The 26,818-nt window shown below is 37.5% G+C and overlaps 1 protein-coding gene across 17 annotated transcripts in view; it reads right to left on the reverse strand.

Annotated features, from left to right (window-relative positions):
* Window positions 1-26,818, reverse strand: part of LOC112852182 (membrane-spanning 4-domains subfamily A member 12) — a 63,791-nt gene that overhangs the window by 13,357 nt on the left and 23,616 nt on the right. For 6 of the 17 annotated variants that reach the window (XM_086677288.1, XM_086677290.1, XM_086677281.1 and 3 more), the window contains exons 1-4: window positions 14,011-14,418; window positions 12,590-12,643; window positions 7,149-7,292; window positions 2,399-2,455 (exon numbers count right to left, since the gene is read on the reverse strand). In XM_086677288.1, the coding sequence (XP_086533414.1) occupies window positions 2,399-2,455; window positions 7,149-7,292; window positions 12,590-12,637 (249 nt within the window). In that variant the 5' untranslated portion in view covers window positions 12,638-12,643; window positions 14,011-14,418. Of the gene's footprint in view, window positions 1-2,398; window positions 2,456-7,148; window positions 7,293-12,589; window positions 12,688-12,967; window positions 13,094-14,010; window positions 14,419-24,554; window positions 24,628-26,818 lie in introns of those variants that run through there. The other 11 variants (XR_015240796.1, XR_015240792.1, XR_015240793.1 and 8 more) reach the window with 6 other exon arrangements.

Below are 26,818 nucleotides of genomic sequence, written 5' to 3' on the forward strand. Positions count from 1 at the left end.
TCCAGTCGAGGAATGTGGCAGCCTCTAGAAGCTAAAAAAAGGCAAGGTACAAAATCTTCCCAATAGCCTCCAGAAGGAAAACAGTTCTGTCAACATTCTGATTTTGAGACTTTTGACCTCCAAAACTCTAAAATAATAAATTTATGTTGTTTTAAGTCAATAAGGTTGTGGTAATTTATTACAGCAGCAATAGTGCACTAACATACTATATGTTTATCATTTCTGGTATTCTTTATTTCATCTTGTGTGCCCAAGTTTCCATCTGCCACCACTTCCCTTCAGCCTGAAGAACGTTAATTTCCTTTGGTATTGTAGATCTGATAATAGAAAGATTTCTCAGCTTTTGCTTATATGAAAATGAATTGATTTCACCATTGATACTAAGGGGATATTTTCAGTAGGTATGGAATTCTAGTCGACAGTTTTTTTCCCCCAGTGCTTTAAAGATGCCATTACATTGTTTTCTTGTGTCTTTTTTAGAGTAGAAATCTTGCACATATGTTGATATGTTTGTTTCTACGAGTCTTAACAATTTTAATATTAATGTAAATGGTATTTTAACATTTGTTTATCCACTGGTTTCTGCAAGCATATAGAAAGATAACTTATTTGGTTTTCATATATTTAAGATATAAAATTCATTTATTTCTTAAAGTTTGTCATCCAGAAATATTTTTTTCTTCTTTCCAATATCATATACTTCCTTTTTCTTTGCCTTATAGCAATGGATAGGACACCTTAAATAAAATACTGAAGATATATGATGATAGCTTATATGCTTCTCTTGTTAAAAGATAAAGCATTAGGGGAAGTGTTAAAATTTTCAGTTTTCACTATTAAGCATGATATTATTTCTCCCTCTCTCTTTTGACAGATACCTTTTGTTTTTTTTTTTCATTCATTGAGTTGATCACTTGATTTTTATGTTTTTAATGTGGTAGATCACATTGATTTATTTTCAAATGTTAATCTAACCTTGCATTTCTGAAATTACTCATGATGTATGATCCTTTCTATTTGCATTTTTCACTATATTATCCTTTCTATTTGTATTTTTCTATATTCTATATTTTATTTGCTAATATATATTTTTAGGATTTTTACATCTATGGTCATGAGGGATTTTAGTCTGTAATTTTCTTTTCTTATAAGATAGAGAGTTTTAGAATCAGGTAGAGTTTTAGAATCAATGATATATTGTCTTCATAATGGGTTGGGAGGTATTTTTCTTCTTTTTCTATTCTCTGGTAGAAAATTGCATAGCTTCTCCAAATATGATTGTAGATTTCTCTTTCTCTCTTATTTTGTCAAATTTTTTTGCTTATTTTAAAGTTACCTTAATAGGTAAATATTTATGGGGCACCTGGGTGGCTCAGTCAGTTGAGCATCCAACTTTGGCTCAGGTCATGATCTCATGGTTTGTGAGTTCGAGCTCCACATCAGGCTCTGTGCTGACAGCCTAGGGCCTGGAGCCTGCTTTGGATTCTGTGTCTCCCTCTCTCTCTGCTCCTCCCCTGCTCACACTCTCTCTCTCAAAAATAAATAAAGATTAAAAACATTTTTTTAAAGGTAAATATTTAGGATTATTATACATTATGTTGAACTAAACCTTTTACGATTATGCAGTGTCCCTTTCTAATAAAAATCTGATAACTTTTGCTTTAAAGCCTACTTTGTATAATATTAATACAGCTTTCTTTTGGTTGGTGTTCACAACAAATATTATTATTCCAACTTCTACTTAAACCTGTCTATATGTAAAGTATGTTTTTTTTAAACTTAAAAAAATTTTTTTTTAACGTTTTATTTATTTTTGAGACAGGGAGAGACAGAGCATGAACAGGGGAGGGTCAGAGAGAGGGAGACACAGAATCCAAAACAGGCTCCAGGCTCTGAGCTGTCAGCACAGAGCCTGACTCGGGCTCGAACTCACGGACTGAGAGATCATAACCTGAGCCGAAGTTGGCTGCTTAACTGACTGAGCCACCCAGGCGCCCCTAAAGTATGTTTTTAAAATAAATAACAGCTGTGTAAGATGAGGATCCAATTTTATCATTTTGCATATTGTTTATTTGGTTTTCCAGTACCATTTGTTGAAAAGACTATCCTTTCCCCATTGGGTATTCTTGACTTCCTTGTTGAATATTGGTTGACTATAAACGCAGGGATTTAATTCCAGGCTCTGGATTCTGTTTTGTTGGTCTGTGCTATTTTATGCCAGTGCCATACAGTTTTTATTACTATAGTTTTGTAGCATAGTCTGATATCAGGAGGTGTGATGTCTCCAGCTTTGTTCCTTCTCAAGTGACTCAGAGACAATGCTACCTGCTTACTGACTCTCCTTCTTCTGGCAAATAAAACTGTTATCTCTATAGTTGCTACAAGTATTCTGACTTACCAAGAATGTTGAACGCATCCTCTCTGTTAATACTGCAAAGACTCCCGAGAAGAGAAACTGGAAACAAAAATCACATTTATTAATATACCTAGTCATTATTTTTATATATAAACTTAAAGAGTAAAAGAATTCTGGAATGCTGTAACATGAGGAATGTCATATTAATTCTTTGGTGGGGCCATTGAGAAAATCATTCCAAAAATAATTCACTTTTCTGTATTACAGAGATGGGGAAGGCAAGAAGTCTGTTCAGTGAAACAACACATGCATTGGAAATGGAACCATGTGGATCTCAAGTTGACTTCATAGGGCAAAAGGAGTGTCAAATTTTACTTAGATTTTTTTCAATCATAATCTAGTGATCCCATAAGGTGAATTATGAGAAGATATATCCCATTAATGAATTTACTACTAGACAATGATATATACTGGTGATTTCACATGGAAGTACTTTTATTACAATGTTAAAAATATTTTAGTAATGGAGAATACAATTCAGAAAATACTTAAGTTTCATTTTACATGTTTAAATATAAGAATTATATAATGTCTTCCATGAGTAGCTTGTGCTGAAACCTTCTATCATTTCCAAAAACTTGTTAGAAAGATGACAGGGTGTACCAGAAATTTATTCATTTCATTGGTACAACTTTACGCATGCATGGAAACTTCCCATAGCATTAAAACATTAACTATTCCATTAGCGGCAAAGGGAAGGAATGTTCTTTCCCCAGAAAAATGGGGCCACTAACATGTCAATACTAAGTAGCATTTTGGGGTCAGAAGGCTCTGAATTTGAATTCCTTGCACTTTGCTTTCTATGTGGCTCAATAGAGTCACATAGACTCTATCATTAGTTTTGCTTTTTTCATTGGTAAGATGGGGATTCATATTTTCTGTCTTTCTGTTTTACTGTGTTGTTGTTGTAATAGTTACATAGAGAGCAATTTGCTGAATTATTTATACCCAACTTGGTCCTGCTAGCTTCCGCCTAAGGCTCAGAACTACATTTTCCAGAATTCCTTTCCTCTGATGGTCTCTGCTTACAAGTGGCCAAAAGAAAATCTGGAGCAGTATTTGGAAGAGAGAAGGGAAGGAGAAAGTATCACTCTCACAAGATCATGGTGATCAGAAATGGCAGCCATGGTCTTATTTTTTTTTTTTCTCCTATTCCTCTGTTATGTTTTCATTTTTGTCTTCCACAGGCAGTTTCCAGACTTCTCCATAACCTTCCCTCGGCAACCCCACTCTGGTGGCCGGGAACCCATGCCATGGCTTCTTAGATTTAATTACAACTTCAACCTTTCCACTCTTGCTGGTGCCTCAGGCAGAAGCAGTTAGAGACTCTCCTTACGATTCTCCAACTCTCCTTTCCACGTCTTCTCATCTCCAGGAACTCCCACATTTGTGAAGGCTCCAATTCTCATACTAGTTTCTGTATTTGCATAAATCTTGTGGTGGTCCTGTTTTCTTAAAAAAAAAAAAAAAAAAACAAACAAACCCTGCAGTGAAATAAGCACTTTACCAAGTGCTTTACCAAGTACTAAGCACTGGACCAAGAAGACTCTGTTCTTCCTTAGCATCTTAGATTTTCTCCACTTGAGGTTCTCATTCTGGAAAAGCCTCCCAGAAAACCAAAACATAAAACAAAGTCATCAGAAAGAAGACCACCACCAGGATGTTTTCTTTTTTAATGTCAGACAGAATCATGGTCATAAAGAAAATTACTGTAGTTATTTATTGTATATTGCAGGCCTCATCCCAAAGTGCAGAGCCTGAACACATACGTTCATTCACTTTTGCAGCTCCATTTCTGGATGATGGTCCATTAAAAACATCAAAGGAGTATATGAGCAACAGTGAATTCCAAATGATGTATAGTTAGATCATCAACTGTTTCAAAGATGTCAATTCCCCTGAAGAAGGGCTTAGGACATAGAGACCAGCTAATGGGATGTGGTATGGCAAACAAACAAAACAGAAACAAAAAACCCTTGATTTTATGGGCTATAACTGATTTATAAAATTCCCATTTTCTCTATTCATACATTTATATTTGTCAGACTCAGGCTGGTGGTATATAAGAGAATATTTGGGGGCCACTTTAAATAGGTGAATCGGGCACCTGGGTGGCTCAGTTGGTTAAGCATCTGACTTGAGCTCAGGTCATGATCTCACAGTTCGTGGGTTCGAGCCCCGCATCGGGCTCTGCTGACAGCTCAGAGCTTGGAGCCTGCTTTGGATTCTGTGTCTCCCCCTCTCTCTCTGCCCATTTTGTAATAATATTGATTTTTTTTTTTTTTTTTTTGGTGTTGAGTTGTGTAAGTTCTTTACGTATTTTGGATAGTAACCTCTATTGGATATATCATTTGCAAATGTCTCCTCCCATTCGGTAGGTTGTCTTTTAGTTTTGTTGATGGTTTCCCTTGCTGTGAAAAAGTTTCTTATTTTGATGTAGTCTCAATAGTTTATCTTTGCTTTTGTTTCCCTTGCCTTGGGAATTATAAAAATGTTGCTACTGCTGATATCAGAGAAATTACTGCCTGTGCTCTCTTCTAGGATTTTTATGGTTTCAGGTCTCCCTCCATAGGTCCTAAGACCTATGGTTTTAGGTCTTTCATCCATTTTGAGTTTGTTTTTGTGTATGGTGTTAAAAGGTGGTCCAGTTTCATTATTTGCATGTAGCTGTCCAGTTTTTCCAGCCCATTTGTTGAACAGACTGTCTTTCCCCCATTGCGTATTCTTGCCTCCTTTGTCAAAGATTAATTGACTATATAAGCGTGGGTTTATTTCTGGGCTCTCTATTCTGTTCCATTGATCTATGTGTCTATTTTTGCACCAGTACCATAGTGTTTTGTAGTATATCTTGAAATCTGGGATTGTGATATATCCAGCTTTGTTTTCTTTCTCAAGATTGCTTTTTCAAGATTTGGGGTCTTTAGGGTTTCTGCAAATTTTAGTATTATTTGTTTTTAGTTTTGTAAAAAATGCTGTTGGTATTTTGATAGGAATTGAATTGATTCTGTAGATTGCATTGAATCTGTAGACATTTTAACAGTATTAATTTTTCCAATCCATGAGCACAGTATATCTTTCCATGGATTTGTGTTGTCTTGAATTTCTTTCATCAATTTTTTAAAAAAAAATTTAATGCTTAGTTTTTGGAAAGACAGAGAGAGAGAGAGAGACAGAGAAAGGAGCAGGGGAGGGGCAGAGAGAAAGGGAGACACAGAATCTGAAGCAGGCTCCAGGCTCTGAGTTCTGAGCTGTCAGTGTATGGACCTACGCAGGGCCTGAACCCATGAACTGTGAGATCATGACCTGAGCTGAAGTTAGACGCTTAACCGACTGAGCCACCCAGGTGCTCCTCTTTTCATCAATGTTTTATAGTTTTCAGAGTACAGGTCTTTCACCTCTTTGGTTAAGTTTGTTCCTAATTTTTTTTTTTTTTGGTGTAATTGTAAATGGTGTTGTTTTCTTAATTTCTCGTTCTGCTGCTTTGTTATTAGTATATAGAAATGCTATTGATTTCTGGGTATTAATATTGTATCCTGCAAGTATACTGAATTGACTTATTAGTGGAGTCTTTAAAATTTTCTATATATAGTATCATGTCACCTGCAAATAGTGACAGTTTAACTACTTATTTACCCATATGGATATGGATGCCTTTTATTTCTTTCTCTTGTATAATTGCTGTGGCTAGGACTTCTGGTACTATGTTGATTAACATACACAGATTTTCAACTGTACAGGGGTCAGTGTCCCTAACCTCCACATCACTCAAGGGTCAACTGTACTTTTGTTTGTATGCCACTCGGTTTTGTCATGGTTTGTTATATAACCATAGGTTACTAATAATAACTTTTTCAATAAGAACTACTTTGACCATTCAATTTAAAACAATAACCTATATCCTTTCACTACTTCCCCAGAATCTTCATTCCCCCTTACTCTACTTTTTATTTTTTACTTCCATAGCCCTTGTAACATACTACCCCTGCTAGAATAAAGCTCCCTAAAGTCTAGGATCTGTTTTGTTTGCTGACGCATTTCGGGCACCAAGAACAGGACCTGACATATAGTAGGTACTCTATAAGTACTGGTTGAATGACCAAATTTCAAATTTCTTCTCCTTCTCTCCTTCTTCTTCTTCTTAATATTATGGTTATTATTATCATTATTAAGATTTTCACTCAGGATTTTGTGGGGATAACGTGGCATTATCCACCATACTCGCAGACATAGTGAATTTTTCTTTAGAGATTTCTTTTCAATTCCACCAAATTCTTCTCAGATCAACAGAACAAAAAGACTTCAGTTTTCTTTCCCTATGTAAATTCTGTATGTCCCACTATTTCCTTAGCAATTGTGCTCGCTCATATTGCTTGCTCCACTGGCAAAATAAATGGCCTATGGGTAGTGAAATAGTCACCAACCATTTTCTATTTTACAAAAATGCGCCTTAGGCACCTTACTATTACTATTGTTCCCATTATCCAAAGAGCATGTAAAAAGTATCCTGTTAACAAAGACATACTCTTATTATGAAGGAATATTACTGGTAAGGATCTAGGTTCTTTTCCTATTGATAGATTCCTTTTCAACTAGATATAAGAGTGCATTCATTGAGAATAGAGATTGTGAATTTTTTTTTGTGTTCTATCTCTGACACACTGCTTGGTTCGGAAACAGTGACTAAATGTGATGAATAAATGAATAACAATGAAGGAATAGATTATTCACTTACACACACAGATGACCAATATGCGTATCTTGTTATTACTACAAGAGGAAGATACGCTTTTCCAAATGCAATAACTTGTGTGGTAAACAAATACGTCCAGAGCTGTCCCACGAAGTGAACAATCAGACCAGTCATTATTTGTATGGCCTGGGAGGAAAGAATGCCATTAATTAATTACTACTATTCTAGTTCAATCTTTGAAAGGAAAAAACATCAAGAAAATGTCAAGATGGAGAAAAAGGCGACTACCTAACAGAATTTTAGGATTCTCAACATTTAATTTAAATGAGGAGGCTAGGTTATTATTTCGGAGCAGTTTTCAGATACAATGACTATTCACATGCCCAATAAAATTGTACTAGGAGCTCGTTTATCTACTTGGTTAGCTAAGAGGTCATATGGCATGATTCTTGGAGCCCTGAAAGAATTGATCTCCCTCAATGTTCATCAGTGCCTATGTGGCCAACAATCTACACCTGCAGATACAGCTCCCAGACTTGGCATTTCTGACCTTACTTGTCCTTCTCTCATCCTCCTAAAATTGAGATTTTCTTTTACCACCCCCATGCCCATCTGGACATAGAGTAGAGTCCTCTGTCCTTTATAAACAGGAGTCAAAAAAAGAGATAGTGAATCCTTGGGATTTTTGGCTTCATTTTTTTTTAATGCTTATTTATTTTAGAGAGAGAGAGGGATAGAGAGAGTACAAGCGAGGGGCAGAGAGAGAGGGAGACACAGAATTTGGTTTTTTTTTCAATATATGAAGTTTATTGTCAAACTGGTTTCCATACAACACCCAGTGCTCATCCCAAAAGGTGCCCTCCTCAATACCCATCACCCACCCTCCCTTCCCTCAACCCCCCATCAACCCTCAGTTTGTTCTCAGTTTTTAAGAGGAGAGACACAGAATTTGAAGCAGGCTTCAGTCTCTGAGCTGTCAGCACAGAGCCCAATGTGGGGCTTGAACTCGCGAACCATGAGATCATGGCCTGAGCTGAAGTCGGATGCTCAACCTACTGATCCCCCAGGTGCCCCAAGGGATTTCTGGTTTCTTATAACTCTTCCTAGGAAACATTATCAGGTGTGGAGATAGAGGAGGATTTCTGCCCACTAAAGCCAGACCAGCTACGATCGTTTCCAAGTCAAAGGAGGAGGAAATTTTCAAGCTTGCCATGTAGAGCCACAACTCTCTGTAGGGACTTTCCATTGGTTTTCAGATAGATGTTTCTCAGGTGTGCCTCCTTCTGCCACAGCTGAATCAACGACCCCTCCTTGCACCTCCCTACCACTGAAACACAGGAGTTAAGCCTGAAAAATCTGAAGGAGTTATATCGGAGTTCAGATCCTAGTACCTCTTGCTTTACTCGTGTTTCTACAGTGCCTGGGGACACTGACATCTTTTTTTCCTCACAGATCCTCATAAACAGGATAACTAACTTGAAATTTGCAACAGGCTTCTGTTCTGGTATATGATTATAAGGAGAGCCAAAAAGTGGCTAGTTGGTGGGGATATCTCTCTCATTTGGAGAATACTTTGCCATCCATGCAACACAATACCATGCATTACGTGGCACTTCTGACAGGTTGTGGCAGGGGAAGGAAGCAAGGGGTCTTTGGGGTAGATAGGGCTTTTCCCACATGGCAGTGGTGTAGTTTCACAGGATACAATAAATTTGTCTGAAGTCTGAGTTTAGTGAAGGATATAGGATCTTTAAAAACTTATTTTTGTGCCTTGAGTTTGATACACTTTTTATAGATTTTGGATACTAGCCCTTTATCTGATATGTCATTTGCAAATATCTTCTCCCATTCCGTTGGTTGCCTTTTAGTTTTGTTGTTTCCTTCGCTGTGCAGAAGAGTTTTATCTTGATGAGGTTCTAATAGTTCATTTTTGCTTTTGTTTCCCTTGCCTCTAGAGACATGTCTATTAAGAAGTTGCTGCTGCCGAGGTCAAAGAGGTTGCTGCCTGTTTTCTCCTCTAGGATTTTGATGGTTTTCTGTCTTTCATCTATTTTGAATTTATTTTTGTGTATGGTTAATAAAGTCATCCTGTTTCATTCTTCTGCATGTCACTGTTCAGTTTTCTCAACAACATTTGCTAAAAAGACTGTCTCTTTTCCGCTGGATATTCTTTCCTGCTTTGTCAAAGATAAGTTGGCCATACATTTGTGGCTCCATTTCTGGGTTCTCTATTCTATTCCATTGATCTATGTGTCTGTTTTTGTATCCGTACCATGCTGTCTTGATGGCTACAGCTTAGTAATACAACTTAAAGTCTGGAATTGTGATGCCTCCAGCTTTGATTTTCTTTTTCAACATTGCTTTGGCTATTCAGGGTCTTTTCTGGTTCTATACACATTTTAGAATCATTTGTTTTAGTTCTGTGAAAAAATGGTGTTATTTTAATAGGGATTGCATCATGGAGGCTCCTCAAAAAATTAAAATTAGAACTGCCCTATGACCAGGCAATTGCACTACTAGGTATTTATGCAAAAGGATACAAATATGCCTGTTTGAAGGGGCACATGCGCCCCAATTTTATAGCAGCACTATCAATAATAGCCCAACTATGGAAAGAGCCCAAATGACCATCAACTGACGAATGGATAAAGAAGATGTGGTATATAGATACAATGGAATTCTACTCATCGATCAAAAAGAATGAAATCTTGCCATTGCAACAATGTGGATGGAACTAGAGTGTATTATGCTAAGTAAAGTAAGTCAGTCAGAGAAAGACAAGGGTCATGTGATTTCACTCATATGTGAAATGTAAGAAATACAACAGGTGAACATAACGGAAGGGAAGAAAAAAATAAGGTAAAAATAGAGAGGGAGGCAGATCGTAAGAGACTCTTAAATACAGAGAACAAACTGAGGGTTGCTAGTGGGGAGATGGGTGGAGGGATGGGCTAAATGGGTGATGGGCATTAAGGAGGGCACTTGTTGGGATGAGAACTGAGCATTATATTTAAGTGATGAATCACTGAATTCTACTCCTGAAATCAGTACTACATTACATGTTAACTAACTTGAATTTAAATAATAAGAAAAAACCCCTTTTTATTTTTAAATGGTTATAAATTCACAGTAATTTGCAAAAATAGTACAGGTCCTGTGCACCCTGAACCTGGATTCTCCCAGTGGTTACATCTTATGTAATTTATAGTATAATATCAGAATGAGGAACTAGACCTTGGTATAATATGTGCCTTAGGCCAAAATATGTTTCTTATCCCCCCCAAATCACTATCAATAGGCTGGGATGACACAACAAAAACTTAGTAGAAAATATAGGAGACAAGCTTCATGACACTGGATTTGGCAATAATTTTTGGAAAAATAGATTGAATTATGTCAAAATTTAAAACTTCTGTGCACCAAAGAACACAATCAACAGAGTGAAAAGGCAACTCACAAAATGATAGACAGATTTGTGAATCATATATCTGGGAAGGAGTAAATATCCAGAATATATAAATAACTCCTACCACTCAACAACAGTAACAAAAATAGACAATCCAACTAAGAAATGGGCAAAGGACTTGACCTTTCTCTAGAGATATGGAAATGGCCAATAAGCACATGAAAAGGTGCTCAACAGCCTAACTAACCGTTAGGGAATTGTTAATCAAAACTACAATGCCACACCACTTTATACCTATTAGGATGGCTATCATCAAAAAAGAATACAAATGTTGAAGACCATGTGGAGAAATTGGACCCTTTGTGTACTGTTGGTGGGATGTAAAATGTTACTGCTGCTAGGGAAAGAGTTTGGCAGTTTCTCAAAGGTTAAACATAGAACTACTCTATGACCCAGCATTTCCATTCCTAGGTATATATATAAAAGAGTTGAGAGCAGGGACTTGAAGAGCTACTTTACAGCTATGTTCTTAGCTGCATTATTCACAATAGTCAAAAGGTAGAAGCAACCCACGTGTCTATTGGCGGATGAATGGATAAACAAAGTGTAGTTATGCATACAATGGAGTATTATTCAGCCTTGAAAACAAAGGAGATTCCACATCAACTACATCATGGATGAACCTGGGACCCATTATGCTGAGTGAAAGAATCTCATCACAAAAGAACACGTGCTACATGATTCCAAGTATCTGAGGTATTACAGCAGTCAAATTCATAGAGACAGAAAGTAGAATTGTTATTGCTAAGGGCCATGGGCAGGGAGAGGGAGTGGGGGAATTATTGTTTAATAGGTACAGAGTTTTAATTTTGCAAGATGAAAAGAGTTCTGTGGAGAAACTGTCAGTGGTGATGGTTGCCCAACAGTGTGGATGTACTTAACGTCCCTGCACTGTACATTTAAAAATGGGTTTGATGGTAAATTTTATGCTTCTGTATTTTAGTACAGTTTAAATCTTCTGTTTCAGCAAATCTTCGTGTGTATTGTGTTGGCAAGGACATGGGGGTATGGCCTTGTTACTGCTAGGAGTCTTCTTATATCTGTCAAAAGCTTTAGCTGTAATTAGTGATAGGAATAGGGAGAAGTGTGTCTATTCCATCTTGTCCTGGACGCTGGAAACTGGAACTGGAGGCTAGAATGTTTTATTAAATGAAATGAGACCTGAACTCTTGGGTAATGGTAGATCTCATTAGAAGGGCAGTAATGTAGCCAGCAACCATCCTATTTATTCTCAGACACACTTTAACTATTCCTTCTCAATATCCTTGCCCAGATAAGTGGGCAAGAAGGTCAGAAATAAAAACCTTTAATATCATATTATTGGGAAAGAGGAGAGGAAATTTTGGGTTCATTGCGTGCTTTAACATAGAGTCCTCGTCCAATTCTGTCAGAAGATGAGGTAGATCTTAAATAAGTGAAGGCAATAATACACTTGAGATGTTGGGAATATTCCTGGACCAAGCTTTAATCCTGTTGGTTTGATTCCTAATCTGACTCGATCACCCAGCAAAATGGGGAGATCATGTGAAAGGATAGCCTGCTACATTTGCTGGGAGCTGATTTGGAAAACAGTGGCATGTCCTGGGGATGAAGTCAAGAACACATCACCACTATGATCACTGGCCACAAAGCTTTATGTCGGCAGCTTCTCCTGAATACAGTTTCTACAATCTGACTGTCTCATTTGGGGCCGTATTATCATTAGCTTAACATGAAATAATTTCTAGATGCCCAAAAGGGATTTTCTACCCATAACTCAGAGTATATTTTTCTTGGAGTGTGACTAAGTTGTAATGGTTTGGAATAATTTAAATGTAGTATTTAAAGTTATGTAGCTTTAGCCTGATGTACAGTTTAGATGATCGGCTTGCATGTGGAAAATGCAGGCATGACGTGACCATTAACCCTCTTCCGTTTGGAAAGTTCACAATAGAGGTGGTTAAAGTCTCCTCAGTTTTGCATTTAGAAATTGCGACACTGCAGTCATTTAGTTGTTCAGGAAGCATTTTGCTCTTACCCCCAACAATCTTGTTTCTTCTCTTATCCACAGACGACGTCTTGGCATTTTTCACTAAGATACAATAGAGAAATGGGAGGATGAAATGTGTTTCTTTTCTGCAGGAAAATTTAAGGACAAGTTAATTTTAATTATTTTCTTGGGTTAAAATTAAGAGGAACATCTACCCCTAGAGTTGCCAATTTTTCACTGTTTTGTAGTCCCCTGAGAGAATGTTTTTCCTCAAACCATCAAGATTGCAATCTTGAAAAAAAAAATCCAATAATTGTTTCTCAAATAGTCTTACTCATTTTCCAACCTTAAACTGGACTGTAGCAAATTGTCGTGCGGTGGCTTCCCTGATCCATCGATCCCTCTAGCAATTACCCATATCCCCACCTTCATGATGTCAGGGAGATTGGACTTTTGTTTGCTGAGCTTTGTTCCCTCACTCCACGCTATTTCTCTCCAAATTAGAACCTGGTGCAGGGGTACCCGCAGAATCTATCCATGTGCCTATATTGGCTGCAAGGGAAGTTGAAAAATAAAATGTCATATATTCTACTTTGGAAAGATGAGCTTCACAAGTTAGGGATCTACAAAAATGCAGGGGAGGTGTTCAATAGATAAGACAATTAAAAATAACAGACAGCTACCATTCAATTGTGGATAACCTTTGAGATTTCTATATAACTCCTATCAGTCCTCCCTAGACTGCATATTTAACATCCAGGAGGATTTTTCCTTGATCCTAGCTGATTGGGCCAAAGGTGAGCACCTAACTTGAACTGGGTCCATAGTATAAGTATACTCTTTCCTGGATTGTTTGGGCTGGTCTCCTGATGAGAAGATAGACCTTGGGAGATGTGATTTGTCACGCCCCACCGTAATGGACAAAGTGGGAGAGAAGGTGAGTTTTGGGAGGGAGGTGAATGGAAAGGACACCCAGAGAAATGAAGAGACGGACAAGGAACAGAATTTCCTGAGTTTCTGATGGCTTTCAATCTTCCCCTTCCGGAAAACTGGTTGACTTCTTGCCCTTACATTATGTAAACATAGCTATTCTCATATTATGATAAATATATCTTCGTTGTGCTAAAGCTAGTAACAGAGCGTTTCTGTTTCTTGCAGTGAAAGTCTTTTTATTTTTTTAATGGCCTCGTCTTCTAACTTTTCTCACACGGCTTTGAGAATCTGCTCTCCAGAATCTCCAATGGCTGATGGCTCTTCTGTTTTTCCCCAGCCTCTTATCTATAACCATACCTTAAGTCTAGGACGGGTCTTCAGATTCCTCGCTTACAAACTTTCCCTTCCATTTACACAAACCAGGAAATCTTATGGCTTCGAGTTGTCCCTGACATGGCCTGTCAGCGCTTGCAACTGAGAAAATGTAGAAAGGCATAGTGGAAAGAGTCAAACTGAAGTTCAAATTTTGTCCTTACCAGTTACTACGTGGTCTTGCCCATATCACTTATTCTTTCAAAGGCTGTTTCCTCAGCAGCAACCCGCCCCCCCCCCCAACAAAAAACAACAAAAACAAAAACAAAAACAAAATCCTGTAGGATTGTGTTGGGGGAGGGGGAGCAAATAAGAGAATTGGCACAGAACTGAAACCTGAACAAGAGCCAGCACTGGGAACACCTGCCCTCAGAGTGGTGCGCACGGACCATGGATCTCTGCGGTCACTTGATTGCAGGGCTAGAGGGGCTCGATCTCACAGGTGGTGCCCTTAGTTCGGTGCCGTCCAGCTCCGGGAGTCTTGGGGGCGGCACTTGCCCAGTGAGCGCCACTTCTTCAGCGGCGCCCCTCATTTCCCCTCGCGGGGCCCTAACGCTGCGGTTGGAGCCAAGAGCGTGGCTTGTGGGCGCAGCGCGAGGGGCCCCGCGCGGACCCCTGCACGGCGGGGGCCTCCAAGTTCTGCTGAGCGCAGGCTCCCAGGACACTGTCAGGGCGTGAGATGAGAGCTGACTCAGGCCAAGCTCTTCCTGCCTGGTGCTCTGACCACGGATCTGGGCCTTTTCCTGATTCCCTGGCCGCCTCCGCAGAGACCTCCCCATCAAACAGATGTCCTCATCTCCCCTTTTCTGCTAGGTTGGGGTCAGCGAAAGTCTTTCCACCTTCAATCTCGACGCGGTGTAGTGGAAACAGTACTGGTCTGTAAACCTGGGCCTTGGTCCTTAACTCTCCTATTAGATACATGAATGCTTGCGGCAAAATATTTATCTTCCCTGTTCCTTAGATTGTTTTTCTGCACCCTGAAATAATCTATGTTCTGTGTACCTCCCACATGTACGAAATCGTGTAATACAAGCTTCAAATTTGTTGTCATCAGCTCCCAACGGCTAATATATTGGAATCCTAACTTGAGCGCCAACTCCTTGAGGCCAGGTGCCATTTATAACTAACTTTATTTATTTATTTATTTATTTATTTATTTATTTATTTATTTATTTATTTAACTTATATTTCTATTTTTTGAGGAGATCACACATGCTAGCACAGGAGAAGGGCAGAGGGAAGGAGAGTATCCAACAGGCTCCACACTCAGCCTGGAGTCTGATGTGGGGCTTGATCCCAGGACCCTGGGATCCTGACCTGAGCTGAAATCAAGAGTCCCACTCCCAACCAACTGAGCCACCCAGGCGTCCCAGGAATATTTAATTTTTTAGTCAAAATAATACAAATGTGGCTTAGAAGTACTAGAAATTATGTTTAAGTGTTAATTGTAGGGGCTAGAAATACATAATTGTTATTTTAAGCTATTATGGTTAAAAGAACTGTATTTTTGTTTGTTTGTACCACTTGTCAATGTCTTTCTTTACTTTCCCACATTTGATTTGCTCCTTGTTCTCTTTGGGCTCCTGTGGACTCCCTTCCATGGCCTTATGTTTTGGTCTTAAATGATATTCTTCCCTAGGGTCCCTTCTATTTTCAATCTCTTCAGAAACTACAATTAGAAAGATCCTTGAACTAAACTTACCAATTTAGCTTACGAACTTCAAGGGGTTTTGTTTGTTTGACTAATTCTGTGATTTGGTTTCTTAATTCTGATTTTAAGGGCCTTTATAGAAGGCTTGGGATCTCTAAGATATCATCTGGCTACTACTTTATAAAGCTTTATACCTGGTTTCTTGTGGACATTTGGATTGCTGGGCCTGGGTTTCTCAATGGGACATGACATTTGCACATATAGAGTGGACCACAATCTTGCCTCAAGATCATGAAGATATTCACCTATATTAAAATCTAAAAGCTTATTGTATTATCTTTTTTAAAAATTGTGGTACAATATATGTAACATTTATCATTTAAAGCATTTGTAAGTGTACAATTCAGTGACATTAAATATGTTCCCAATGCTATATACCCATCACTATTACCTGTAGCCAAAACTTTTTCATCATACCCAACATAAATTCCATATCCATTAAAATATAACTTCCCCTCTTCTTTCCTAGTGCCTGGTAACATCTATTCTGCTTTCTGCCTTTATGATTTTGACTATTCTAGGTACCTCTTACAATTGGAATCATACAATATTTACCCCTCTATGTCTAAATACTTAACTATGCACAATGTTCTCAAGGTTCGTTCATGCTGTAGCATGCATCAGAATTTCACTCCTTTGTAAAACTAAATTGTTTCTTCATTGGATGTACAGACCACATGTTGTTTACCCATTCATCTGTTGATGAATATTTAGGTTGTTTCCATGTTTTGCCTACTGCGAATCATGTTGTTTTGAACATTGGTTTGTATGTATCTGTTTGAGTCCCTGCTTTCAATTTCTTGGGATATACACCTAAAAGTGGTGTTGCTGGAATGTATGGTAATGCTATGTTTAATTTTTTTGTTTAATTCCACTGCTTTCCAGAGACTACATTTTATATTCCCACCAGCACAGCACAAGTGTTCCAAATCTCTACATACTCACCAACATTTGTTATTTTATTTTAAATAATAGCCATTCTAGTGTGTGTGAAGCAGTATATCATTGTAGTTTTGATTTGTATTTTACTAATGGCTGGTGATGTTAAACATATTTGCATATGCTTATTGGCCATCTGTACCTTTTTGGGAGGAGTTTTTATTAATCCGTTGCCCATTTTTGAATGTTTTGTTGTTGAGTCATAGGAATTTTTATATATCCTGAATAGTAATCTCTTGTCATATATATGATTAGCAAATATTTTCTCCCATTCTGTAGGTTGTTTTTCTTCCCCACTTTTTGGTAGTGTCCTTTGATGCACAAAAAGATTTTAATTTTGATGTAGTTCAATTTATCTATTTTTTCTTCTGTTGTCTGTGCTTTTGGTGTCATACCCATAAAATTGTTGAAAAATCTGTCATGAAAATTTTCCACAATATTTTTTCCTAAGAATTTTATAGGTTTAGCTCTTAAGCTTAAGTCTTATTCTACCTTGAGTTAATTTTTGTATATAAGGGTCCAACTTCATTCTTTTGCATGTGAATATCCAGTTTTCCCAGTACCATTTGTTAAAGAAATCCTGTCCTTTCCCCCTTGGATGGTCTTGGCAACCTTGTCAAAAATCAATTGGCTGAATATGTGAGGATTTATTTCCGTCGGTCTATTCTATTCCATTGGTCTATGTCTATCTTAATGCTGGTACCACACTATTTTAATTCCTAAGCCAAAATGGCATAAATCAAAAAAACAGTTACCACTCACTCATATGGAAAACATTTTGAATGTTCCAGACCCCCAAAATAACCTCTTAGGCTTTTCTGACAACACTTAGGATACATCTTGCTAATGGATACACAAAATAAATCAAGATAAAGCACAGATGCTCACAGACACAATTCAAAGGGACGGTGGCTTGATGCTGAGATGCTAAGTATAGTTCTCTGGGGAAGGAACATGGCAGAACTTCTGTTGCTACTCAGGATGCACAATGTCTCTATAATGGCTCACTGCAAAACAAATGCTAAACATTATTTTCACTTTTTGTCCTTTTTTGTTAAAGTATAAACCAAACTAAAACCTTTGGATTTCTTTCAGTTAGTGAAAACAGGCACTAATGTAGATCTCTTATAAAAGCAAACTGACAAAACATGGACTTTTGAAAAGTAGGGGATACAAGTATAATTTAAATTAACTTATAATCAGGAAGTGTGATGCCTTCACTTTGTTTTTCTTTCTCAAGATGGCTTTAGCTATTTGTGGTCTTTTGTGATTCCATATGAATTTTAGGATAGTTTTTTTCTATTTCTTAGAAAAATACCATTGGAATTTTTATGGATTGCATTGAATCTGTAGATCTCTTTAGGTAGTATGGAAAAAAATATATTTTCAGTTTTATTTGAGAGAGAGCATGCACAAACCGGGGAGACGGGCCGAGGGAGAGAGAGAATCTTAAGCAGGCTCCACGCTCAGCACAGAGCTCAAGACAGGGGCTTGATTCCACGACCTTGGGATCATGACCTGAGTTAAAATCAAGAGTCTGACGTTCAATGGACTGAGCCACCCAGGCACCCCAGTAGTATGGATATTTATAAACACTATTAATTCTTCTCTTCCAAGAACACGGGGTATCTTTTCATTTATTTGTGTCTTCTTCAATATTAATGTTTTCAGTGTACAAATCTTTCAGCACCTTGGTTAAATTTATTCCTAAGTATTTTGTTTTTAATGCTATTGTGAATGGAATTCTCATTTCTCTTTCAGTTAGTTCATTGTTAATGTAAAAATGCAATGATTTTTTTAAATTCCCCTAGAGACTGCTTGTTTGACCTGTGGCTTAGTTAGAAGTGTGATGTTTAATATCCGTTCTTTCCTCTGCAAAGTTACTATACTGACTTCCAAAAGGTCTTTTACTTGCTTTGATCTTTAAGCAAATTGAATCCTGAAGTATATAATACTTGGTGCTTGGTATTTTTGTTCAATATTAATCGATTCTATTATTGATGAGTATTTGGATTTGGAATTTTAGATTTTTTTCAGTTGGGCTTTGGAATTCTGATTCTATGACTATTCTATGAATCTCTTGTCTTTTGTTGAACATATGTACTAATTTTCAGGCTATAAACCTAGGAATGGAGTTTCTAGTATTAGATATTCTTAAACTGTTATCACAAGTGGTTGTAACAATTTATGTGTTTCTAAAAGTTGGGTATATAAGTTACAGGTTCTCTACATGATCCGAAAGAGTTGATTCTATCATTCTTTTTAAATATGTTTTTGCCATCCAGGTGGGTGGATACTATCATGTTTTATTCAATCCTATACTCTGATTTTTTGTCTGCTTGTTCCATCAATTATTGAGAAAAGTTATGAAAATTTTCCCAGTATAATCATAGATGGTCCATTCATTATTTTAGTTCAACATTTGCTTTATGTATTTTAATGATGTGTCATTATTCACATACAGATGTAGAATTATGTCTTCCTGATGGATTGACACTTTTGATGAAATTTCCTTTTCATCTTAAGAATTTTTTTGCTTTAATATTTACCCTAATACTAGTTTGTCTTCCTTTGTTCTATTTCTTTTCTTTCCTTTCTTGCCTTCTTTGGATTTCTCACATTTTTATTTGTTTTATAAACTATTAGGTTGCTATACAGTCTTTTATTATTCTTTTTTTTTTTAATGTTTTTATTTATTTTTGAGACAGAGAGAGACAGAGCATAAGCCGGGGAGGGGCAGAGAGAGAGACACAGAATCTGAAGCAGGCTCCAGGCTCTGAGTGGTCAGCACAGAGCCTGATGCGGGGCTCGAACTCATGGACTGTGAGATCATGACCTGAGCTGAAGTCGGACACTTAACCGACTGAGCCACCCAGGCGCCCCTTATTATTCTTTAAGTGATTACAATATCCACTCTCCCTCAACTTATTAAGGACTGTTATAAATCAGTTCTTTACTGTTTTCCAGACAAGGCAAAGACCCTAGAACATATTAACTCATTCATCACCTGTATTGTGCTATTTACGTTCTCTTTTAAATATATTTTAGTACGCCTAGAAATTATTTATATGGTCACGTTCATTAATCTTTACTCAGATATTTATGCTATTTCATATTTACTTTTTCCCTTCCTACTTCTTTAAGTTTCCATGTGGGAGCCTTTCCCTTTTGTCTTAAGAACACTTACTCAATTTCCAAATCAATGCTGATGACTTTTGGCATTTGTTAACAAATCGGCTACTATTCTCTTTTGTTGCTGTTCTTTAAAGGTAAAATGTCTTTTAGCCTTGTTTAAGACTGCTCTCTCTGCGCAGTACAGAAGCTTTTTGTCTTGATGAGGTCCCAATAGTTCATTTTTGCTTTATATTGCCTTGCCTTTGGAGATGTGTCGAGTAAGAAATTGCTGTGGCTGAGGTCAAAGAGGTTTTTTCCTGCTTTCTCCTCTAGGGTTTTGATGGTTTCCTGTCTCACCTATTTCAGGTCCTTCATCCATTTTGAGTTTGGTGTAAGAGTGGAACGGGAAAAGATATTTGCAAATATCATATCGGATATAGGGCTCGTATCTAAAATCTATAAAGAACTCACCAAACTCCACACCCCAAAAAACCAAATAATCCAGTGAAGAAATGGGCAGAAGACATGAATAGATACTTTTCCAAAGAAGACATCCAGATGGCCAACAGACACATGGAAAGAAGCTCAACATCACTCAGCATCAGGGAAATACAGATCAAAACCACACTAAGATACCCGCCTGTCAGAGTGGCTAAAATGAACAAATCAGGAGACTATAGATGCTGGTGAGGATGTGGAGAAACGGGAACCCTCTTGCACTGTTGGTGGGAATGCAAACTGGTGCAGCTGCTCTGGAAAACAGTGGGGAGGTTCCTCAAAAAAATTAAAAATAGATCCACCCTATGACCCAGCAATAGCATTGCTAGGAATCTACCCAAGGGATACAGGAGTGCTGATGCATAAGGGCACATATACCCCAATGTTTAACAGCGCTCTCAACAATAGCCAAATTATGGAAAGAGCCTAAATGTCCATCAACTGATGAATGGATAAAGAAGATGTGGTTTATATATACAATGGAATACTACTTGGCAATGAGAAAGAATGAAGTATGGCCATTTGCTGCAACGTGGATGGAACTGGAGGGTATTATGCTAAGTGAAATAAGTCAGGCAGAGAAAGACAGATACCATATGTTTTCACTCATATGTGGATCTTGAGAAACTTAACACAAGACCATGAAGGAGGGGAAGGGGAAAAAATAGTTACAGAGAGGGAGGGATGCAAACCATAAGAGACCTTATCTTAAGGACTGAGAACAAACTAAGCATTGATGCGGTATGGGGGAGAGGGGAAGGTGGGTGATAGGCATGGAGGAGGGCACTTGTGATGAGCACTGGGTGTTGTATGGAAACCAGTTTGACAATAAATTATGTTTAAAAAAAAGACTGTTCTCTCTGTGGCTGTTTTTATGCAGTTTTACTATGATGTGTCCTTAGATGTACGTTTCTTTGTATTTACTAAGTTTAGGATTATAACCCTTCTTGAATCTATGATTTGATATTTTTTACATTATTAATTTTTTAATGTTTATTTTTCAGAGAGAGAGAGAGAGAGAGAGAGAGAGAGAGAGAGAGAGAGAGACAGAGCATGAGTGGGGGATTGGCAAAGAGGGAGGGAGACACAGAATCTGAAGCAGGCTCCAGGCTCTGAGCTGTCAGCACAGAGCCCGATGTGAGGCTTGAACCCACGGACCATGACTTATTTGCTTTTATCTCTATTCTCCTGAAATTCTAAATACATGGTATTAGAATTTTTCATCAGTGTCATAGGTCTCTTACTCTTCCCACTCCCCACATTGCATTTTCGATCATTTTATCAATGCTTTAGTCTGATTTTTCCTTCTACTTTTTATTTTATCTCACTGATTTCCTTATCAGCTGTTTAAAAAAAATTTTTTTTTAATGTTTATTTATTTTTGAGAGAGAGATTGCTAGCTGGGGGGGGGGGGGGGGTAGTGGGGGAGACAGAGAGGGAGACACAGAGTCCGAAGCAGCCTCCAGGCTCTATCAGCACAGAGCCCGACGTGGGGCTTGGACTCACGAACTGCAAGATCATGACCTGAGCTGAAGTCAGACGCTTAACCGACTTCCAGGTGCCCCTCCTTATCAGTTATGTTTAATAGCTGTTACATTCACATATTTAGATCTTAATTTGTTATGTCATTTCTCATTTCTATTTCATTTTTATAATTTTAATTTCTGCTGAAATCTTACTTAAGATTTTATAATTCTGTTATTTGGATCTATTGTGGGCCTGTGGTTTCTCTTGGATTTCAGTTAATTTTTTAAATTGTTTTTAAAAAAATTTTTTTAATGTTTATTTATTTTTGAGAAAGAGAGAGAGAGAGAGATAGAGCATGAGCAGGGGAGGGGCAGAGAGTGAGGGAGACACAGAATCTGAAGCAGACTCCAGGCTGTGAGCTGTCAGCACAGAGCCCAACATGGGGCTCGAACTCACGGACTGTGAGATCATGACCTGAGCTGAAGTCGGACGCTGAACCAACTGAGCCACCCAGGTGCCCCTTTAAATTCTGGCTTTGATTGAACCCCCATTGTGTATGCAAAACCTTAGTGATAACTTGATGCTCAGGATAATGCTATTTTCCTCTTGAAATTTTTGCTTTGGTAGAGTGTTAGATTTAGAGAAGCTCGCTTTAGTACAATCTGTAACTGAGCTGGTTGGGTCTCAGCATCGGTCTGTGAGAGGGATGGCCCGCCTTTGCTCACTTTCACTGTTAGGATATAGCCCTTGTAGGGAACACGACAGAGAATTCTGGATGTTTATGAGTTTCTCACTTTTCAGTGAGCCTGAGCTCCAAGTACTTGTCTCCACAACCCAAAAGAACACTGGAAACTCCTCTCAGCTTCTTAACCTCTCATCTGCTGTTTGTGATTCAGAAAATGCATCTGGCGGAAAAGCTATGCCAAAAGCTTATATTGTGCCTTGTTTTCAACTCTGGAATCTTAGCTCCTTAAATCCAATCTCCCTAAATCCTAGATCTCAGGTTATCTTCGAACAGATGGTGTTTAAAAATTGTGGCTTGCCTTTGTTGCGTTCTTTGTAGGAAGTTTGGGCTGCAAGAACCTAGTCCTTGATTGCTGAAAATGGAAACTCTCATTTTCATATTTTTAGCTACTACCAAAATCAATCTCTATAGTGAGCTTTCATTCAACTCCTAGGTATGTATTTTCAACTGCCTAATAGATCTCTCTACTTTAATGTCTCATAGTTATCTTAAATTCAATTTATCCAAAAATAGAATTTATCATATTATTGAAGCCTGCTGTGTCTTTTACATTTTGTATCACTCAATCCAGAAACTGGCGGTGGGGGGGGGGGGTTGTTTTAGATTCTTTTTTTCCTTCATCACCTATGTTTAATCAGTCACTATAGCTAAAACTTACCCTCTTTTTCATTAGTTTTCTGAATCATTGCAATAGTTATCCATTACTCCCTCCCACACTCTAGCCGTTCTTATCAAATTTAATCTTTCTAATGCATTTCTCCCTATTCAATACTTTTTCCTCAAAAATAAATCCAAGCCGGTCATTCCCTACTTAAAAACTCTTCAATGGCTTCCCACTATCTTCAAGATACAGTTCAATACAATATAGTCATCAATCTTTGATGATTTGACTTAGTATCTGGCCTTTTCTTCCCTCTCCAACTTTCACTCGAACTGCTCCTTCTTGTCATTGTGTTTTAATTATATTTTAGTTATTAGAATATACTATGATCGTTTTCACATTTTGGTTTTTGCACTAGCTACTCTCATTTGAAATGTCTCCCCACCTTCCAATCTGCTTCATCAACTACAATTAACCCCCCTGCTCAGAGGCCATATCCTTCATAAAGCTTTATTTCCTCTTATATCCCAACAGAAGGATCATTATCTCTTCTGTGCCACTTCATTTGTTTCATACTTCTGTGTATATATATATACACAGATTATATATATATAATCACACTGCATAGTCTTGATTTGTTACCTGTTTGTTTCTTCCCCTAAAACAAAAAAACAAAAAAATCTTCGTGGTGAGGTCCCTTATTAGTCTTTGATACTCCTGAGTTTAATATAATCATTAGCACATGGAAGACACTCAATGTGTGTTGAACTGAAATTCTTAGACCCATGAAATCTTTTTATAGCAACTGATGAAACCTTTTGAGAGACAAGGCCGAAAACCAACAAAAAACGGCAGCACATTTAAAAGACAGCTACATGAACTCACTGGCATGATTGATTCTGCTGAGCAAGGCTTTCTGAAGTGCTGTTCCCTATTAGAAGACGGGGGAATCTGAATTCAGAACAGATTCTTGGGAGATTCTCCTGATTATGAAAAAGCAGCCTGTTCACTTTGAAAAGCAATTGAACAGATGATCAAAGCAATGATGAGAAATAAGAAGCAAGGGAAATGAAAGGGAAGAAAGACAGCAGAGACTTTCAGGGCAGGAAGGAACTTTAATGAGGAGAGAAACAGTCAAAGAGGAACAATGAAGGGACTATGAGTCGGATGACTTCGGATTCATCCTTTGTTCAAGTAGAAGCTAGTTCTGGTAGAAGAAGTCATACTGAAATGTACTCTTTACTTGTATTTTAAAGTTTTCCTGAGAATTACGTAGTATCACTCACCAAGTCTTTATAGCCTGCCCTCTAGAGACAAACACAGATCTTTTTTTATGGTCTCTTACAAAAGCTCTCTTAGGGAGAGGTGACAGCTTCAGAGTTAAGACAGGGTTGACAGGTTCAGAGTACTAGAAGATAATTTTTCCCTCATAATAACGTATTTAAATAGGGAAAAGCTTTCTACTTGGAGCCTACAAAAATATGTGCAGAGAAATTTCTTGAATACCGAGAAGAAAAAATCCAACTTGTTTTGTATTTTCTTTTGCGCAACACCTGTGGGCTTTGTAGCAGCTTTGTTATACAGAGATATCATTAGGGCCCACAGCAGGTATGAGCACCAGGAAAAATCTCACATTTTTAAGGTTCTTAAAAAGTACTCTCAAATTCCTCTGGGACAGCTGTGAGACTATCTTCATTATGACGACTCTGAAAAAAAAATTAACCTCATGTAAATCATATCATGCTTCCTAATATCATACATCTAATAAAGACTTAGTTTTAAAAAAAAATATAAGCAGTACTGATGTTTATAGAGTAAAATGTCAAAGTTCCATTTGTCCTCTTTCTGTCCCATCTCTACTTCTACCCACTCTCTTAATTCCTACTAGACGCTGGTAGATTTGGCAGACTTCCAGACTTTAACAACAACAAAATATTCTTCTTGAACACGAACAGATGCCAGCACCCCACAAGTTACCTTGTCACGATATTTCCCAATTTCTACCCATTTCTTCCTTCCCAAAGTCACTGTCATTTTGACTTTTAGGTAATTAATCATTTCTTCCTAGTTTTACTAGCTTGCATCCCTCCGTAAACATTACAGTTCAGGTTTAGTTTTGCCTGGTTTCAAACATCATACGAATGGAATCATAAAGCATGCATTCTTTGAGTCTGACTTTCCATACTTAACATTGTATAAATGAGAATCATCATGTTGTTAAGGGTAGGTACAGTTCATTTTAATTACTATGTCAAATTTTGTTAGAGTAACATTCCTCAATATATTCACCACTCACCCATTTGCACTGTTTCCACGTTGGGACAATTATGAATTAATATTGGTATTTCCCGGAGAGTATACCTTAGTACATTGCCACACACATTTCTGTTGGGTACATACTAAGAACTAAAATTACTGATAGGGTATGTACACCTTAACTTTCCATAATAATGCCCCAAAAGTTTTCAAAGTCGTTGTAATATTTTATATTCCAAGTAGGAGTGAAAGATTTCTTTTACCCATAGTCATTATCATTAGTTAGAATTGTATTTTGAAATGTAATCATTCTGTTAGGAAATTAATATCTCAGTGCAGTTTTAGTTTAACCTTATTATTGAAACGGTTGGATTTATGTCTAATACCTTGCTATTTCTTTTCTATAGGTCTTGTGTCTTTTATGTTCCTCCCTTACCTATTAATACTTTCTATATATTATCTTAATTTTTTGTTGATCTTATTTTCTTATAATTTTTCAGTGTTCTTACTCATTAGTCTAGGACTTACAATGTGCATCTTAATTTACCACAGTGTTTCAGATGAATGCTAATTTAATTCCAGTAAAATATAGAAACTTTGTTCTCATATAGCTCTATTCCTTCCACCTTCCTTTGTGTTATTATTGTCATATTACACCTACATGTCATATAGTCAACAATACCGTGTTATAATTATTGATTTTGTAAACTTATTTCTTGAAATTTCAGAAAAAAAGGAGAAAATATGTATGTATAGAACAGGGATTGGCAAATTATGCCATATGGACCAAATTTGGCCCACTGCCTGTTTTGGAAAGTTTTATTGGAATAAAGCCATATCCATTCATTCATATATTGCCTATGGCTGCTTTAATGCTACAAGTTAGAGCTGAGTCATTGTGACAGATGGAATTAAGGTTGATAATCACGTGACTTGAAAAAAAAGATTATTTTCGATTGTCTGGGTGAGTTCAATGCAATTTACGCAATTGTCTTTTAAATCAGTTAAGAGAAGCACAAAAGATATATTTATATTGTTTTTATAGTCATCTGTGTAATTACCTTTACCTGATGCTCTTTATTTCTTCAGGTGTTGAGTTCCATCTGATATTACCTTCTTTTAGACCAAAGAATTTCCTATAGTGTCTAAGGCAGTTCTCCTAGCCACACATTCTCTTTGTTCATCTGTGTATGTCTTTATTTCACCTTCATTTCTGAATGGATAGTTAAAGGATACAGAGTTCACGCTTGACTGTTTTTTCCTCCAACACTTTAATATGCCATCTCACTACCTTCAGGCCTCCATTGTTTCTATTTTTTTAAAAAATTTTTAATGTTTATTTTTGACAGAGAGAGAGAGAGAGAGAGAGAGAGAGAGAGAGAGAGAGACGGAGTGTGAGTGGGGGAGGGGCAGAGAGAGAAGGAGACACAGAATCAGAAGAAGGCTCCAGGCTCTGAGCTGTCAGCACAGAGCCCCACGTGGGGCTCGAACTCACAAACCATGAAATCATGACCTGAGCTGAAAAGTCAGAAGCTTAACGACTGAGCTACCCCAGCGCCCCAGGCCTCCACTGTTTCTGATGAGAAGTCAGCTGTTAACCTTATAGTGGTTCTATTGTATATGAAATCAATTTTTCTCTTG

This window comes from Puma concolor, chromosome D1, assembly GCF_028749965.1.
Source record: "Puma concolor isolate L17-30 chromosome D1, mPumCon1.1.hap2, whole genome shotgun sequence".
Classification (NCBI taxonomy): Eukaryota; Metazoa; Chordata; class Mammalia; order Carnivora; family Felidae; genus Puma; species Puma concolor.